General features: G+C 40.1%; 1 protein-coding gene across 1 annotated transcript in view; it reads right to left on the bottom strand.

Annotated features, from left to right (window-relative positions):
- myo1d (myosin 1D) overlaps positions 1 to 19,843 on the bottom strand; it is a 117,652-nt gene that overhangs the window by 88,977 nt on the left and 8,832 nt on the right. The window contains exon 2 of the mRNA XM_039788246.1: positions 204 to 412. Coding sequence (XP_039644180.1) covers positions 204 to 412 — 209 coding nt within the window. The remainder of the gene's footprint in view (positions 1 to 203; positions 413 to 19,843) is intronic.

Raw genomic sequence — 19,843 nt, 5'->3', positions numbered from 1 at the left:
AACACCTAAGTATAAGAGGAAATAGAGGATTATTTAGCAGGACTTTTTTTGTACATTATAAGGACATAGGACAGAATGCTCATGAAAATGCTCAGAAGAAATAGGATCCAAAAGTGACATGTCAATTGCAGAATACAAAAGAGAGTAAAACATCTTTGTGCTCTTTGTGTGGCCCATGCAGGGGGGCGGGCGTCCCGTGTTACCTGAGATAACAATACAAGTGTCTTTGTTCCTCCTCTTCATGGCTTTGTAAGCAGCATCAGCGATGGCGAACAGGTGGGGCGGCCTCTCGTACAGCTCGCGGCCCTTGTACTGCTCTACGATGTCGCGGCCGTAGATGTTCATGGCACGGTAAGGATTGACGGACACTACCACCTCTCCGATGTAGGTGTAGATCCTGCCCTTCTCAAACCTGAGGACACATCAGAGGGCCATTTAGATATATAATCAAATAGCAGAGATCCTTCTATTTGCATTTGATCATTTATTACCACACTGACTCCATCTATTGATACCATTTTTAAGGTGTGTAACTGTTGGGTCTTTTTGTGTTGAAGTGGGTAAAACACAAAGTTCTGAAACAACACAGTCGCCTTCTTTATTTATACTCTAAGCACGCACATGTGGGATGATAAACACCTAACACTGCCCAGGTGCAATTCAATGTCCTGGAATATGTTGGACTTCATACTTTAAAACGGGAATCACCAAATGGCAGACCGCAGTTTGCAGACAGTACGTTGTCCATTACGCTTTTGATGATTTTTTTGATTAATCGATTAGTTGTTTGGTCTATAAAATGTCAGAAATTTGTGAACAATGTTGATCAGTGTTTCCCAAAGCCCAAGAAGAAGTCCTAAATTTTTTTGTTTTGTCCAAAACTCAAAGCTACTCAGTGTACTGTCATAAAGCAGTAAAGGAAATAGAAAATATTCAAATTTAAGAAGCTGGAATCAGATTTTTTATTATTTATGGCATTTAATTGCTAGGGAAGCTTGAAGACAGGAAAGGGGAGAGAGGGGAGACGACATGCCGTAAAGGGCCGCGGTCGGATTCAAACCCGGGCCGCTGCCACAGACTTCGCCTACATGGGGGCTTACACTCTACTAGGTGAGCTAGAGGTTGTCCCAGATAAAAGAAAATGTGTTCATACTCTTGATGAAGGTCCGGAGGGACTGAAACGTATGTTTTTGTAAATAAGAGGCGATGCTATAGCAAGAGCATGGTGCGGGATTTGTTCCTTTGTTTCCAAGGTGATGTTATCTTCCAACGCACCTGCACAGAAGAATTATTGGATGTGCGAGTTTTTACTTAAAAAAAAATTTCATAAAATAAAATAAAAGACTCAAACTGATTTATCTATTATCAAAATGGTTGGCGATTAATTTAATAGTTTTAATCAATCAATCGATTAACCTTTGCAGTGCTACTGAACACAGACAGAACAACAGTGTAAGAGAGGTGTGAGAGAGATGACAGCATGGAGCAACTGACCTGCTACTTTCTGGCTTTACACCGTGTCTGAGACCGTTTTCCCAGCGTCTAGCCGAAGTAGCACTACACACACCTTGACCATGTTTGGATCGACTTACAGCTGTGAGTCAGTTTTCTCCACTAGGAAGTTTATTAAAACCAAGTACCGTTCCAGGCTCACCAATGAGCACCTGCACGTGTGCATGAGAGTGACACTAACTCCATGCAAGCCAAGACTCAAAGTACTGGCAGGGCAGTCACCGGCCCAGGGCAGGAAGTAGAAGAACATGCTTAACCCTTGTGTTGTCTTCCTGTCAACCATGAACTTACTGTCCTCCGGGTCACAATTTAAAATGAACTTTTTTGTGCGCTTTTTCTTTTTTTTTTTTTAATGCTTGTGATGCTTTTTAAAAAGCTTTTTTTTTTTGAGTTTACAAAAAGCAGTAACAATGAATTTTTTCTGACGAATAGTTCAGTGGATTTGGAGTGTATGATGGAATGTTTTTTGTCAAAGTTGAGTCGGGATGCTGTTTTAAAAAAAAAAAAATTCTAATGCTTGTAAAATTGAATAAAACACCCACAATTCAATGGATGTAATCATTAAATTTGACCTGTGAAGCACATCCATGCATCCAGGTTATTTCTGGGCGATTTGGTTGAAAGAAACCCATATTTCTAATATAACAATAAAAAAAGAAAGTAAAACATAGGCTACAGTTTGCACTTTTTCTAGAAAAAAAGCGCTTTTTAATTTATTTTATTCAGAAGATTCTTGTTATCTTTGACTTGAAAAGTATTCATTTTGTTCATTGTGCTAGCCTAGGACTAATTGTATGTATGGTAAAGATAGCCATTTGGTTTCCAAGTTCAACATGTCTGTATGATAAAGTATCCTACTTTGGAAATTGACAATATTGTTGACCTGGTATTGAAATGGATGTTATTGATTTTCTTTGATCGACGTAGGGTAAGGACACAATTTAGACAATATGAGGCTCCGACTTGCTGGGAGGAAATCTTAGGAACTGGACCTCTTAATAGTTGAATTGAATACACCTTTTAAAGAATAAACAATGGCTTTTTAAAAGTAGTAACAAAGAATTGGAGATGCATTGCCTTTCTCATTAAAAGAATAGTGTGACATTTGGGAAACATGTTAATTTGCTTTCTGGCAAAGAGTTGTAATAGTTTAATAGTTGTAATTGTACACTGTACTGAATGTGCTGGCATTTATATGTTAATGTGTGCTCGTAGATTTATCTGTATATAATCAGTGTGATAGAGAGTGTGTAATGGTGTTGAATGCAAATGATTGTTTTAGTGTCTGGTGAATGTTCTGTGTGTAGCAGCTCAGGGACTGCAGATGGAAAACAGCCAATAGCTACATTTTGCATAAATAATCTCTCCTCATTTCGGCATTTATGTTATCATGTATGGTCCTTGTTCAATAAAGATTAATAAAAAAACAAAAATTAAAGAGCAAATAAGTGCATTTCTAAAAACGTTAAACTTCTCCTTTTAAACCTTTAGTTTCAGTCTCTAGACTGTAGACTGTCTGTCTAGGGTACTGTCTGGGTCCAGTATGAAAATACGCAATTATTATTATTATTATATTACAGAATTGCAATAATTTAAAAAATGCAATTCATATAAAAAGCAGCCCCATACAAATCAATGTTACATTGTTTTGGGTTGTACATGCCAATTAAATTCCTAGAAACTACAGCAGTGTAGCTGGACGCAGACCTGCCCTTGGGGTCACTCAGGGACATCTAGCATGCAGGAAATTCAAAAAATTAAAACATTTCAAAACATTATAACATTTTATTTTGTAATCAAGACTAAATGTAGTTCAGTAACAAAACTATTTTACCTTTGTGATCACAACACTTGACTGGACTTTATAACAAGCTGAACATTAGTAAAATGAGCCATAGATATAACACTGAAGTCATGTCTCCCATCTGTCCGAGGGCACAAATTTGCATGTTACAACAATCTCACAAAAGCTTTTTTCACATCTTCTATCACTGTCAATAAGGAAGTCACTATGTTGGACACCACCGTTTCTCCCCATTTCTGTCCACTGTGTTACTGCTGCAGCATACAATGCTTTTATAGACAATAGTGTGCTTCTGACTTTGTGTCAACAGTTTGCGTTTGTCTCTTTCCTGTTTAAACGTGAAAATGTCCCCGCGCACAAAGCCAGCTCAATAAAGAAAGGTTTTTCAAAGTCTGGTGTGGAAGAACTTGACTGGCCCGCACAAAGCCCTGACCTCAACCCCATCCAACACCTTTGGGAGAACGCTAAACCTTTCTCTCCCAACATCGGCATTCGGCTCACTGATTCTCTTGTTGCTAGATGGGAAAAAAATCCCTGCAGCAGGTTCTAAAATCTGGTGGAAAAACCGCCAGATAGACCGATTATCAGCCCGCGTTTGCAGATTATCTGTATCGACGTATTATTTGCCTGATAACTGATTCAATTAAATAAAAAGTGGTCTACTTTGGCTCCCCTCCAGCTCTGAGTCTGTCCCTCTGCTTCGGTTTCACTCACCACTGAGTCTGACTTAATGTCCCGCCCACAACACTATCTGACTCTCTTTTACTGGGTATTCTGTTCAAAGTTTCTAATTTATTAAATAATTGCTTAAAGCATTTAAACAAAGATTTGTGTTGGAGTTTGTAACATTCCAAAATCTTAATTTTGACTTAAAGATTTCCATTTTCACTGTAAATGCATATCGGTTCCAAATATCTGTTATCGGTTTCATTAACTACTAATAATCTCTATCGGCCTTGAAAAAAAACAGTATCGGTCGATCCTTAGTAATAAAACACACAATGAGGTCAACAACCGCACCTGTCTGCATGTGAACAGTATGCAGGTTGGTTTATGTGTGGAATTCATATACAACGTACGTGTATATTTTTCTTTTGTTTCTTTTTTTCATTTTGTCCTTTTTAAAGCACTTTGAAATCTTTTTTTATGAGTGCTATATAATTAAACTTCATTTTCATTATTTGGGTGTAATTGATGCCCAGAACATTTAGTCTCTTTTTTTTTTTTTTTTTTTTTTTTTTTTTTTTTTTTTTTTCTTTTTTTTTTTTTTTTTTTTTTTTTTTTTTTTTTTTTTTTTTTTTTTTTTTTTTTTTTTTTTTTTTTCCCGCTCCCCAGGCCGCCTGCCTGACTTCCTTCCACTCCAAAGGAGGACCCTGATCCCAGTTTCTCTCAAAAGAAGAATGGCCTCTTTCTTCACAGCTGCCAAACCTAGTCTGCCGCTGCCTTGCAAACAAGGCCAAAAGCATATTATTCCAAAACGGTCCTAATAGGCCCACGTAAAGCATTTGTGATTGTGGGTTTGAAGCATTTGCCAGATAAAATCAATCAAGCACTTACATTTGCTTAAGGCTTGCCAGATATTGAGATATAATTTCTTCTTTCAGAGTTGCTGGTAGAACTGCAAGAGTGTTGCTGCAATGAGCACAACATTTGTCATTCCAGAGGGCCTTAAGCGTCAACCAAAACATTAAGGGTGAGGCTGTTGATGGATGCCCACTCTTCTTGTTTATCAGGGTTTCCTAAACCTTGATTCTTTAAATGGTAATGAGCCTTGGCCTTTTCAATCCATTGTATCTTCTCTAAACTTTTTAAAGTGTCTTGTTAATGCATTTTAGTGGGAACACAAAACAGGAAGGGGAATGTAAAAGCAGGTAGGGCTTTAGGGCTGCAACTAACGATTATTTTCATAGTCGATTAATCGGTTGATTATTTTCTCGATTAATCGAGAAAAGAGTTGTTTGGTCTATAAAATGTCAGAAAATGGTGAAAAATGTGGATGACGTCCTCAAATGTCTTGTTTTGTCCACAACTCAAAGAAATTCAGTTTACTGTCACACAGGAGAGAAGAAACTAGAAAATATTCACATTTAACAAGCTGGAATCAAAGAATTTTTACTTTTGTCTTAAAAAATTACTCAAACCAACTAATCGATTATCAAAAGAGTTGGCGATTCATTTAAGAGTTGACAACTAATCGATTAATCTTTGCAGCTCTATAGGGCTTCATACCATCATAGAATGCTTATGATTTAATTTAAATGAAGTACATTTACGAGTGAAAGAGGGAGAGTACACAACGCTATGAGGCGGGATTACATGCACTGTACTCATACAGCAGTATCTGGAAACAACAATGCTTTACCACAGCTGTATGCACTCACCACATGCTCGTATTAGCTCATCCGTGTGCCAGTTTTCATATTGTATGTCAGACCACACACAAACTGGCACGGCTAACAATGACATGGGATGCTAATGTGTCCTGGACAGGGTGGGACGATCAGGGCATGGTGGGATAAAGAAAGGCTTCAGTGTTATATAATGCTACTTTCTAACTGCCAGAATCTAAACATCAATGTTGCATACCATGAAGATGTTGCATGTTTAAGCCTATTTACCACAAATTATATCACGTATCATCCCTTTGCATCACAGCAAATCATTTATTTAACAAATTATGTGGCTGTGTGTGTCCCATCTAATATATATCAAATATATAAAAGCAAACCCATAATATAGAACATCAAAAACTTAAAACAACCATCGGTTTTACACGTGCATACATCAAATTCTAACAATTGCATAAAATAAGCAGGTCCACTATAATTTCTCTGAGCAGCTAAGCTACCATGCTGTTGGGCTCTTCCTCCCCTGGTGCTACAGAAAAAGAGCCATTGTGCCCTCCCTCCCCTCAGGCAGGAGGCTGCTGTGTGCCAGCTCCATTGTTCAAATGTCAATCGGAGGTCTTTGTCTGAGACGTCTCCCCGTACATGGGCCAACACAGCGAGATGCCCACCTAACGCACATGTACAATAGCTTCTGGGGGATTCTTAACAATGGGTTTATGTGATGGGAGGGGTGTATCTGGAGTCCCAGCTTGGGTATTCATAGAGAGAAGAGGTCTGCTATCCACACAGGTATTTTCCATATTTGACATAGAGCTGATTCCAATGAGGGTGTTACAGGAAACTAACTTGTGAACCAACTGGAACAAAAGATGAGTCATGAAGACTTTGTGATACTGTTCACATGCAGTGCTATAAAGCAATGAGCAGGAGTGGTTTATGGCAATGTTAGACTGACCGAATCTTTACATGAATGTGATAAAACACTAGCCAGAAAACTCTTCTTCTAAGGAGCATTGAAGTTGTTTAATTGTTGTTGTTTTTTTACAGTCGTTTGTCACCCATCGGTATATTTTACAAGGTCCCATGGCATGAAAATTTCACTTTAAGAGGTTTTTTAACATTAATATGCGTTCCCCCAGCCTGCCTATGGTCTCCCAGTGGCTAGAAATGGTGATAGGTGTAAACCGAGCCCTGGGTATCCTGCTCTGCCTTTGAGAAAATGAAAGCTCAGATGGGCCGATCTGGAATCTTCTCCTTATGAGGTCATAAGGAGCAAGGTTACCACCCCTTTCTCTGCTTTGCCCGCCCAGAGAATTTGGCCTCCCCATGAGAGAGAGACATCATGGCTTTCAAACGAGCAAAGTGGCAGTTGGTCAAGGCCACAGGACGTGGCGATGTTGACGCTAACACTTTTTTGCTGCTTGATAGAAAAGTAAACTTTCACCGTTCTCCTTTTACGTGATCGTTATCGGCGAGCCTTCCCCTTTAAGACAGGTGACCATGTGGGCAGCGTGTGGGTGTGACGTAACCCCCGACGGGGTTCGTTATGGGAAGTGAGGCTCTCCGTGTGTAGAAAAGTACGGTAAGCGGCAGCTGCTGCTGACACAGTGATGCACATACTTTTCCATGGGTAGTGAAGCTACAGCGGTCAGTGTGTTAGGTTCGCTGCAAAGACCAAATAAATCACCTGATTAATGAAACGTTATCACGACGTCTCCCGGCCATTTTTCACCGCAGAAAGCTGGTACCAGCCAGGCTAAAGCTAATATAGTTAGCCTAAAGAAACAAGGCGTCCGTCCCAACTAACGTTACGGTTCGGAGCCGCGACGCTGGAAACGTAACACTAATCTACAGCAGCAGTTGGTGTCTGATATGATGTCATTTACTCTGATTTAAGTGTTCTTGGATACACAGTTTGTTGCTAGTGCGTGACATGCAGGCTCTGCATGTACAGCAAACCACCAATCACAGTCAGTGTTGATCAGTTTATCAAACAAACAAGCAGGCCCCGCTAGTCGACAACAACCTGAACAACATGCATGCATTATTATTATCATTCACTTTAGCCTGGATTGATAGTATTATATGAATACAATGGTGTCATGTCAGTCAACCTGTGTATTTAACCATCTAATTTCCCTCTCCAAAGTCACTTCAGAAGAGTAGTCACAGCGCTCAAAAAAGTCCTTTTTATTTTCTATATAGATGCACTTTCCTACAAAATCACCCCAGTAGTCGAGAATTATTTATTATTTCCAAATATAGAGCTATTTATGTCATCTTGTAAAAATGTGTCTTTTTTCATATCGCAATATATATCGCATGAAAAAAAATATCGCAATGTCAATTTTTTTCCAATGTCGTGCAGGCCTAGTTTGTATATTTGTCATTAATGATTTATAATGATTAGTAACATCTGTTGCATGCTTTCTGTCCTTTACCGATATTAGCTGTCTGACAAAGTTGATATACCATAAAGAAAACAGTCTCTGGAGCCTATTGTTTTCTTTGCCATCTTTGTAGTTCAATATTACATTTTGTTTTTAGCTCACCCTTTATGTTTATGATCTTTGTCGGTGTTTTAACAGGTTTTATTTATAGGATGCTTTATTGGTTTATTGCCTGCTGCCCTATGAGCTCACCAAGGCAACATCCTGGCCTTTAGTCAAGGTAGTTCAACTAAAATGTCTTCAGCAATGTCCAGCTCAATTTAGGTCTAGGTAGAGACTTACTTCTACCCTAAGAATGAGCTTGAATTGCCCCAGCTGTACTACAGAGATATCACTTACTGAAAGATTAGCAATATTGATAGATTCTGTTTCAAGAAAAGCATTCAAGCATACGTCAAGGGGATATTTGTATAAATATTATCATCGGGAGTGTCAGTCTGGCATTGTAGTTTTCATTTTCCCACCCAATAACTAAACATTGCACACTGGACAAACAAACTGCAGTCTAACCATCCAACATCAACACGCCTCTTTGCAGAGCTGCTGCACAGTTTAGAGCAACACAGGAAGAGTTTCAATCAGTGTAAGGCCCACAGGTGCTCTGGTGTTTTCCCCCAACTCTGAGTTTATAAATAGCATCTACGAATCATGTTTGTGTCCATTATCCTTCCGTGGAGAGGGGAGAAGGGAAAAATCAATCAGCTGGAGCGTGTCAACTGAGATACAGGCTTGGCTGATCCATCTGTTCCACTCTCATTTAAGAGGATTTAAATGGACAAACAGAACAGAGATTAGAGAACCTTATGGGCCATGATAGGCATAATAGAGGATTGCATGGAAATGAAACTTAAATTTGGTAACATGGTTATCCGTTTGTTTTCTTAGACGGAATTGAGCAATGTGAAGCCACGGGTTGGATAAAAGGTTGGTCTACCATCTACAGGTCTACATCATCCTCCATTTCCCCCTTTCATCTTTCTGTCAGTCCAGCTGTGAGGGGAAGTGTGTCTGAACTGGTCTGACCTGCAGCTGTGTGATCTATTTCCAAAAGGACCCCTCCCAAGAGCTGCCAGGAAATGAGAGAGAGAGAGAGAGAGCGAGAGAGAGAGAGCGAGAGAGAGAGAAGGCGTGAAGAGAAAAAGGGAGAAAAAAGATCAAGCAAGCAGCAATCATAAATTGTGAGACCTCTGATTAATGGTGTAGAGTCAGACTCCCACTGAGGGATGTGCTGGTTGTTATCGGCAGCTTTTTAAGATTCTGCAAAAGAATTAACACATCACACACACTAAAAAACTCCAAAAACAACAGCAGGTTGGTTGTTCACATTTTTGAGACAGTTGACTGGAAATGACTTTGAATGAACCCATTCATGTTCGGTTTTCTTCGGGGTGTTAATAGTACAGAAGAGAACAAAATAAAATCATCTGCACCTCGATCACTTGTACTCACTTTATTTACAAAGTTCAGGTCCTCCATTATGTAAAATTCATGAATTGAATTTTAGTGTGCAATAGGTTTGGTTCTTTCAGTTTATGATCAGATCTGCCTGTACAGTATATAAGACGAAGAACAAAGTTTGTGGTTTCTGAACAAAGTGTTTCTTGGTGGGTGTTAATAATTAAAAAGCCGTACTTTAGATGAGAACCAGGGTTCTTCCTTCATAGGAGGAATTTTTAGCGCCCCCCCACCCCGAAAGAAAAATCACCAGCGCTAAAATGATCAGAATTAAGAGAAACTATAGCACTTCAAATCCTCTGACTGTGTTTAATAGCAATTTACCAAACATCCGTTGAAAAAGCAGAACATAAACTTGAATAGGAGCGCTTATCTCGGTTTTACTGTCCAGAGTCTGGCTGTCCCGGACCTCCCGGTGATTTTCAACAGTGGTATTTAAATATTAATATTATTTTTTTAAGCAGTTTTGTTGATTGGGGTTTCATTTACTCAAGTATAATATACATTTTTGTTTATCAAATTGTCAGAAATAACAGGCAACAGCATATAGTTTTCTGTCAAATAAAGTAACAGACTCATTGCCTTTACTGTAGCAAACCGATCATGCTTTCTATCGTGCGTAGGGCGATTTTTAAAATTGGTTCTTTTCCCTACAATCGATTTTTATTTTATTTTTTAACCATGGTTCATCTAAATATTTTCTGTTCAGTAATGCTGACTACATCATATCCGTTTTCTGACTCAAACCAGAAAATGCTGAAAGAAATATGTACTTCTTTACAAATGAAATAAATTTCAGACTGACTGACTGACATGTGATGTGCATTCTTTTTTAGAAAACAATTAGTTTTCATATCGTCCCAGCCCTTATAATCACAGAAATTGTTGGCGGTATCGTTGACGTGTCTACTCCCTCCACCTTTGCTCATTCAGACATACACTCACAAAATAGAGACAACTGTTCAAAGATGTTAAAAAGTAACTTCAAAGATTAGGCTTACACAAAAACACAGGGGAAATGTAACCAATGTTTTTCATTCTAACCAAAGAACTTTGTCCGCCCCAAAAATACCCGAGGAACCCTAATGCCACACACACACACACACACACACACACACACACACACACACACACACACACACACACACACACTCTACAGATGTGAATTACAGAGCAAAGCACAACCACTGTCTCCGATCTTGTTTGGGTGGGTCTCTTTTATGGTTAACTTAGGGAGGAGCGCGAGCGATTTATGTCATTTTCTCACCAACAATCCCTCCCTTCTTCCCAACAGAAAATAATTAAGAGATAGTAGAGTAAAAAAAATGATGTGAGAATGCCACCCTCAACATCTCTACCCTGAGGCTGGACACACGGGTGTAATTATGACATAATTGTCTGCCTTTAACACCCACATGTGTCACTTAAGTTATAAGGGCATATGCAAAGTGATTCCAAAATGAAAAGCACCGCTCACTGTACTGTATCGATGATGCATCGTAAAAACTTTATCAGCCTGTAAGCTTCTGCTCGTAAAGTTCAACTCAAAACAGAATTTCAAGGCTACAGAGAAGGTTTATCGAGACTTAAATACACTTTCTGTGAGCGTCTTATGCCATCAAAGTTGTAGTAATGAAGTAATCTGATTTAAACTGTACTGTGTCCTATATTGGTTCAGTATAGAGGCCCACACTGAGCCAGCACGTTATCGTTGTGTTTGAACTTCAGGGTCATTGTAGGAATTATGAAGGGTCGGGAGATAATCTGCATCTGTTCCACTTTTATCTCAGAGTTCATTACTATCACTGCACTTGTTTAGACCAACAGAAGTATGCTTTAGGGCTTATCCCCACAGCTGCAGGCTGGTTAAGATATATCTTGTCATTCAAAAGCTGGTTTTCTCAGAGAACAGCAGGCAGGAGTCCATTTGGGAAAAAAATTATTGTTATTGTATCAGAACAATGTTTTATCTGCTCTCCTGTAAATCAGAGGTTTTCAAACTGAGGCGGCACAGGTGGAGAGACGCGAGGCAAAGATAATGTGCAGGTTGAAAGGGACAGGTGCACGCAAGTGCTAAAAAACAACGAGAAGTAGGAATGTGCAATATATCGATATTATATCGATACTGTGATATACTGATACTAAGACTAGATATCTTCTTAGTTTTTGGATATGGTAATATGACATGAGTGTTGTCTTTTCTTGGTTTTAAAGGCTCTTCCAGTTGTTCTATCATTTGCCCTTATCCACTTAGTAATTATAGCCTACAATATTGTCACAGTATCGATATTGAGGTATTTTTATCATGATTTTTGATCGCCCAGCCCTAACGAGGAGATAGTTATTGTAGTTTAGCCATGACTGATTTGCACAAGACGGTCAGCTGCAGCCGCTGTGACACAGCTCAGGGAGGAAATTAAGATGAGGTCTTGTGGATTAACGGGTCAACTTGGCTCGTCATTGCGCGATATCGATCCGCCAACTCTCTATGACATTTATGGCTCCTTAGTGGCTAACGAAGATCTACTCTGCTCCAGTTTTCATTTTGGGCACCCACCAGAATTGAGTGAAAAGTGTTGCTCTACTCCACTCCTTCATGTACAGCGTGACAGAGGCCTCCTTCACGGTCTGCAGCCGTCAGACATCTGGGCTCTGCATTAGGGGATTTTCCGCTGCTTTGTAAAGCCTGCTTAGTGCTAAACAGCAGCTCCCAGACTGTGTGTAGGAGATGCAGCCCATCAACACATTACACCTCCACACTCCCTCAGGCCCACATACTGTATATCTCCTCCCGAAATCAGAAGAGGTAGTTTCCCTGCTAACAACACAGGTGGCCTTGAGCAGGGAGACAGATTGTGTAAGACATAGTCATACAAGACTTGTTGCGTGCTCACAGTGATGTTTTCTGAATTTCAGGCAGTGTCTGCATGATTGGTTCCCTGTGAATCCCTTGTGCATGTGCAAATCATTTGTATCCACCGCAGGAATGGTGGAGTCCGCCACTGACAATGCAAACTACTACGTAGAGACGCAACTAATGAGCGTAAGTGCATTTAATGGCTATAACAGATATAATACCAGCCATTAATATCATTACAAAATGTTAACGATTATAACTTTAGGTGTTTGTTGTTTACATGTTCAGAGTTTTGTCAGATGCAATACATGCAACAGTTGAAGATGATTCATTGCATTGGACATGAATATGATCATTTTATCGGTGATTCATTTTTATATTTTAATATATTGATAGTGAAAACTGATATCAATACTGTGATATTGATTCAAACCATATCACCCAGTAATAGATTCAAGATGTTTCGAGTAGTCTGACTGTCACGTTTTCCTGTTTATAAACCAACTTCAAATACACACTTTACAGACAGGTCAAGGCAGAATTTCCATATCCGTTTCACCAGCTTTAATAAAGAGGCTCCCTTTTTCCCAGCTTTACATTGTTCTACAGAAGTCAGTCTCAGGTCAGATTCCACAAGAACAGCGTTTGAATCTATATCAATTTCACCTCTGCGTCCAGTACACAGGAGGTAGACCTGGGTATGTTCAGTTTACATTAAGTGAATTTAGACTTCCAATAGGCATTAATGGTGACAGGAAATTATTTAGCTAAAGTTACATCTTTGCTGCCTGCCCTCTGAAGGAGTTTAAAAACAATCATCTTCAAGTTGCGGCGGCGACTAAAAGACAAAGCCATAACACTTGAAGAGTACTTAGCAGCATATGTTGTTTCCATTCACACTACAGGATGTTCCCATGAGGCTGGCAGGTCTGGATACTTATGGGAAATGGGAGCCATGTGTAAACAGCCTGGCTGAAGATCAGGTGGCTAACCCTCCTTTCTTTGCCGACTGGGATCGCAGCCTTCCACCACACCCCATCGCACACACACACACCCCTTCGCACATACACACCCTACACACCCCTACACACCCCTACACACACACACACACACACACACACACACACACACACACACACACACACACACACACACACACACACACACACACACACACACACACACACACACTTTCAGAAATGATTTCAATCTGATTAAATTTCCAAAACTCAATAAAAAGGGCTTTCTGGTGAAATGAACGGCAGGGTGGTGGTGGGGGTTTTGGACCCGGCTGGTAGCCTCATGCAGAACTTGTTTATGTTGTCACCATAGGTTTTAACACACTGGCCAGAAGCAGCTGATGTAAAAATCACAGGGGGCTCAGCTATGAACATGGATGACTGGATGGATTTGGAGAAAAAGAAGAAAGGAAACCACCAGACATTAGTCAACATGCTATTTTAGGAAGGCACTATTATTTCTATCAGGGCTAAAAGAAGGGCAGGGAAGAGCACAAAAACAGACAAAGAATAACAGCATGAGAATAGAGAGAGTAGGGAAAAATGAACAGGCATAGAAACAATGGGATTATTAACTATACAGAGCAAAGGCCTGTTCTATTTAAAGACAGTGGCGGAAGAAGTAATCAAAACATTTACTCAAGTAAATGTACCAATACGGCAATGTAAAAATACTCCATTACTAGAGAACGTCCCGCATTCAAAAGTCTACTTAAAGAGGAATGCAGTTTTTGTAGCTTAATTTACCTTAACTGAACAGCTTCGGAGTCATTGGAAATATAACCTTTCCGATGACTCCGAAGCTGTTCAGTTTGTTTCAGACTTTTTTCGGGTTGAATGGTGGTCGTCTTGCTTCCCCCTAGCGCCTGTGAGCGGAAAAACCACCCTTGCAACTTTCGGCGGCCTCAGCATCAGGAAGTATCGCGTGATATCAGGTCTCGCTTTTTTTAACGAATTGCTTCACGGCACTGCACACGTACAGGAACCGGCTAGCTGTAAGGACAAGGTAGAGATGGAGTTTTTCACACTATCATCATGGCTGAGCCGGCAAAAAAGAAGCAGAAAGCTAGGAAAGCGTTGTCGGTAGGGCTGGGTACCGAACATCGATACTTTTATGGCACCGAAAAAATTCTCCGATCCTATGAGTATCGAAAAATTATTAATCTTTCGGTGCCAAATTTCTGTTCCAAAAGCGTCTGAACGCTTAAGCGCAAGCTTATCTGTCCTCTCTGCATACTGACAGAGAGCAGAGATCCGTATGAAGGTAAATATGGTGCAAAACGTGAGAGCTTGTAGAATACAATGTGAGAACTTGCAGAACAAAAAAATGTAACTTGTATGTTAAAATTTGCACTTGTAAAATAAAAATTTGCACTTGTAAAATAAAAATGTGCACTTGTAAAATAAAAATTTGCACTTGTAAAATAAAAATTTGCACTTGTAAAAATTATTCACATTTGAAGTCACAAAAAGAAAAAAAACATGAGAGCTTGTAAAAAAAATCTGAACTTGTAAATTGAAATTTGCACTTGTAGAAAAAATATTCACAAATGTGTAGATTGATATTTGCATGAACACAATGACAGCTGCAAACTTGTAATGCAACATTTACTCATGTACTTTTTTTTTTTACTCAGGTTGATTTTCCATCACAACCACAACTCAGTGATTACAACCTCTCGAATCTGTCACTGTATGGGCTCTCGCCATCACAAGAGACGCGAAATCTGCGCCTCGACTTTTGCAACACTTGTTGCGATACATTTGGTGCAAAACTAATTTGTACCTGTGGACTTAGGCTGTGGAGCTCTGATCCAACAGAACGGGGAAAGCAGGGTTTCTATCGCCAGATGAGGGACAACTCTGTCCGGCTTATTTAGCTATGTCGCATGGAAGCCTGGTTGAATAGCAAGCTAGTCTTAGCTAACTAACCAACCAGCCTGATTCTAAATAAATACCTTTTAATTATCTTAACACTTTTTAACAGTCAAACTGAAACACTGGCGGTGAGCTCCAGGTCCTGCAGACGGACCCGTCACCAGCGGGTATCGGCCAGCGAGGCAACATCGCTATTATTGCCAGAAAGCCCGCTGCCGACCTCGACCTGCAGTCGGGCTCCAGCGGGACACAGAGAGCCCCCGCACCCGGTAGCAGCTCACCGCTAGTGTTGGTGGAATAGCAAGCTAGCGTTAGCTAACTAACCAGCTTCTAAATAAATACCTTTTAGTTATCTAAACACTTTAACAGTCAAACTGAAACACTGGCGGTGAGCTCCAGGTCCTGCAGCCGCAGACGGACCGTCATCAGCGGGTAACACGTGCCAAGTTCTGCATCCCTGCCAAGACTTCCATCCATAAGGGGAAATAATGATTTTATAAGGCAAAGTAGCTTACTGTTTAATTAAAATGTAGGCTATATACATTCCTTTGTCATGTTCATCAATGATGATTATAATTTTACAACGTTTAGAGACATCAATGTTTTATCAGACTATCATTTCCTTGCTACCTGGGTGCAAATCTCGGCAGCAACGAGGGTTAAGAGATGACGCATTATTCGGCAAAAATAATTGCTGCTGCCGCCGAGGTGGATGTAATTCTGCAGAAGCTATTGTTGCTGCCCGCGGGTGCAATGATTGGCAGTGAGGCACAACATCAGCAAAGCAAGCTGTGGTCATGGCCGGGGATGTGCCGATGCTACCGGGTGCGGGGCTCTTGTGTCCCGCTGGAGCGCCCGACTGCAGGTCGAGGTCGGCAGCGGCTTTCTGGCAATAATAGCGATGTTGCTCGCGCTGGCCGATACCGCTGGTGACGGTCCGTCTGCAGGACCTGGAGCTCACCGCCAGTGTTTCGAGTTTGACTGTTAAAAGTGTTAAGATAATTAAAAGGTATTTATTTAGAATCAAGCTGTTGGTTGGTTAGTTAGCCGTTAGCTTGCTATTCAACCAGGCTTCCATCGACATAGCTAAATAAGCCGGACAGAGTTGTCCCTCATCTGGCGATAGAAACCCTGCTTTCCCCGTTCTGTTGGATCAAGAGCTCCACAGCCTAAGTCCACAGGTACAAATTAGTTTTGCACCAAATGTATCGCGAACAAGTGTTGCAAAAGTCGGGCGCAGATTCGCCTCTTTGTGATGCGAGAGCGCATACAGTGACAGATTCGAGAGGTTGTAATCACTGAGTTGGGTTTGTGATGGAAAATCAACCTGAGTAAAAAAAAGTACATGAGTAAATGTTGCATTACAAGTTTGCAGCTGTCATTGTGTTCATGCAAATATCAATCTACACATTTGTGAATATTTTTTCTACAAGTGCAAATTTCAATTTACAAGTTCAGATTTTTTACAAGCTCTCATGTTTTTTTCTTTTTCTTCAATGTACTAATTAATGATAGTGCAAATTTACACGTTCAATTTTACTAGGCAAAGTGTTTACCTTTTTACAAGTGCCACATTTTATTTTACAAGATACAAGAATTTTTTATTTTACAAGTGCAAATTTTTCCAGTAACATACAAGTTAAATTTTTTTGTTCTGCAAGTTCTCACATTGTATTCTACAAGCGCTCACGTTTTGCACCATATTTATCTTCATATAAAAAAAAAAACACACACACACACACACACACACACACACACACACACACACACACACACACACACACACACACACACACACACACACACACACACACACACACACACACACACACAGTAAACTACGTCGTCGGCTCTGTAGCAATGCCGATAAAGTGGTTTCAAGTGTGGTTACAGTTTTTCAAAACTTCACGCAGACAGCGTTTGCTGCGATATATTAATGGCGAGGCGAAAGCGGTCGCGGTGCTGTTGACGTTACACTTCCTCTTAGGCAAGCAGGCACAAAGTGGTTTCTCTGCCCTGATGAGTGACTGACAGGCTGAGCTTGTAAGGCAAGGCAACTTTATTAATGTTACTCTGAGTGAGCAGTGTTACCAGAATTCTTTCATTTTGATAACTGTTTTGATTCACAATTAAGTTGGAAAATAAAAGCTTTGTGTTTAATGTATTTTTGTTGATGTTGAAATGGATTTTAAAACATATGGTATCGGAAAAAGTATCGTTAGGAACCGGTATCGAAACTGAGGTATCGAATTTGGCACCGGATCGAAAGATTCTGAACGATACCCAGCCCTAATTGTCGGAGGAACAGAGAAAGAGGAAACGGCAGACTGACCGTGCCGGGTTTTTACACAGTGTTGCCAAATATCTATTGCAAAGCTGTAGGGGGAGCTCTATAGAGAAACCTGCGAGAAAACAGCGAAGAAATTGCCAAAACTGCATAGTGCCCCTTTAAGTATTATCAGCAAAATGTACTTAAAGTATCAAAAGTTCTTGGCCCCTGTGATCATATATTACTTTATTGATATTAACGCATAGGAGGTTGGAGCCCCCCTTTCAAAGGGTCACAAGATAAATCGGAGGAGTTATGAGATGATCAATGAAAACACAACACACTTTAAATGTCTTGTGTTTTGCATGTTGTGTGAGGAATGACATCGCATTCATGTGTATTTGTATGGATAAAGTTGGAATGATAATCAAATAAACTTGAATTTAAACTTGGAAGGGGTTTTCTTTTGTATTTCATAAGCTGTTCTTTGTTTGTTAGCACTTGAGTAAATGTACTCTGCTACTTTCAACCACTTTTTAAAGATTTAAAAGTGCAGTGAGTAGTTTCAGTAAAAAGTGTGTGTGTGTGTGTGTGTGTGTGTGTGTGTGTGTGTGTGTGTGTGTGTGTGTTGTAATGGGAGGCGCTGGCTGTGAAAGTGAGTAAGCTGTTCCACCCCCACCGCGGTACAGGGCACAACTCCAACAGGTGGACAAGAGAACAATGTAACAGTGAAGTAGGCAGAGAATGACATCACAGCTGCGGAGCACAGACAAACATACACAAAAAAACACCCACACACACACACACACACACACACACACACACACACACACACACACACACACACACACACACACACACACACACACACACACACACACACACACACACACACACACACACACACACACACACACACACAGCCATCTGAGTCACATGCATCATTAGGGATTCCCACACATGACGCCACATGAAGCAAGCTGATTCCTCAAAAAACTTAACGCTCACTGCTTCAGTGAACGAGGCTTGGATAAGAGTGTCGTGTGTGTGTGTGTGTGTGGGAGACAAGGCTTCTGGGGTGTTGTGTCTGGGGTTAATGTTGCAGACAAAGGAGTTGCTTGTTAAATCATGAGCCAGACAGCATTAATGTGATGCCTAACAATATTAAATCCTCTAGTGAGACAGTATGTAACTATGGGAAAGGTGAAGATTATTCTTTTAAGGTAATCATTTGAAATCTACATTATTAACAAAATATCCAAGAGACAACAAGGATTTTATTAGTATTTAATGGAGACTGAAACCTTAAATTTCCTCACTGATAAACAAAGTCATCAAGAGGGCTTCATCCTCTCAGCCGTCTACACAGGTAAACCCTCGGGCTGGTATCGGTTGATCATTTCAATACAGGTGGCAATGCAATGCCTGAGTCTTGGTACTGATACCAAAACCTTAGTTTTTAGGAGAAAAAAACCTGACCCTAGTTTTTATTATCATATAAAAGGTTTGCGAGGCATTGCACTTCTATAAAACTGTTGGACTCATGATGGACTGGTAAAAAGTATCAAAAAAGATGCAGCAGAACCAGAGATATTTTCTTTTTTATTCCACTCTTCATTGTAAAAAGATCATGGCGCTTACTTACATTGTCACACACAATGAAACTCGATCATCGAGAATTTGGCCGGAGATTTGGGTATGTAATGCTAGTAGTAATGTAGCCTACAGCTGCTAGCCTACAGCTGCTAGCCAAGCAGTGCGCTTCAGAGGTGTAGTAAGATCACTTCGTTCCAACGCCACAGCACCGGTATTTTTTCATTTTCATATCTTCAAACTTGTAGTCTTTAGACTCAACCAATGCTCACTCAAGTGACTCGCTTGAGACAATCTATGGAGCCATTAAAAGGCCTTATACAACTTTTTCAGCTTTGCAGTAGTAATCCAGAACACCTGTAAACTGAATCATCAGGGCTCCAGACTAACTTTTTTCACTAGGAGCACAGTGGCCCCCAACTGAAAATTTTAGGGGCGCAACCAGAAAATTTAGGGGCACACATCGTAAATCAACATGCTAACCAAATATTCACATTTCTACTAATTTCCACTGTATTACTAATACACACTTTGATAATAGATGCAGAAATTACAATGTGCTGTTTCAAATTCTTTTTTTTTTTTTATTGTATTTGTATATTATTTTTTAGCCTGTTTTATTTTCATCATGACCGTTTTTAATTGCTCTTTAATGTTT

This window comes from Perca fluviatilis, chromosome 21 (assembly GCF_010015445.1).
Source record: "Perca fluviatilis chromosome 21, GENO_Pfluv_1.0, whole genome shotgun sequence".
In the NCBI taxonomy this organism is placed as follows: domain Eukaryota; kingdom Metazoa; phylum Chordata; class Actinopteri; order Perciformes; family Percidae; genus Perca; species Perca fluviatilis.
The sequence above is the reverse complement of the archived record's forward strand: the minus strand, read 5'-3'. Positions and strand labels throughout refer to the sequence as shown.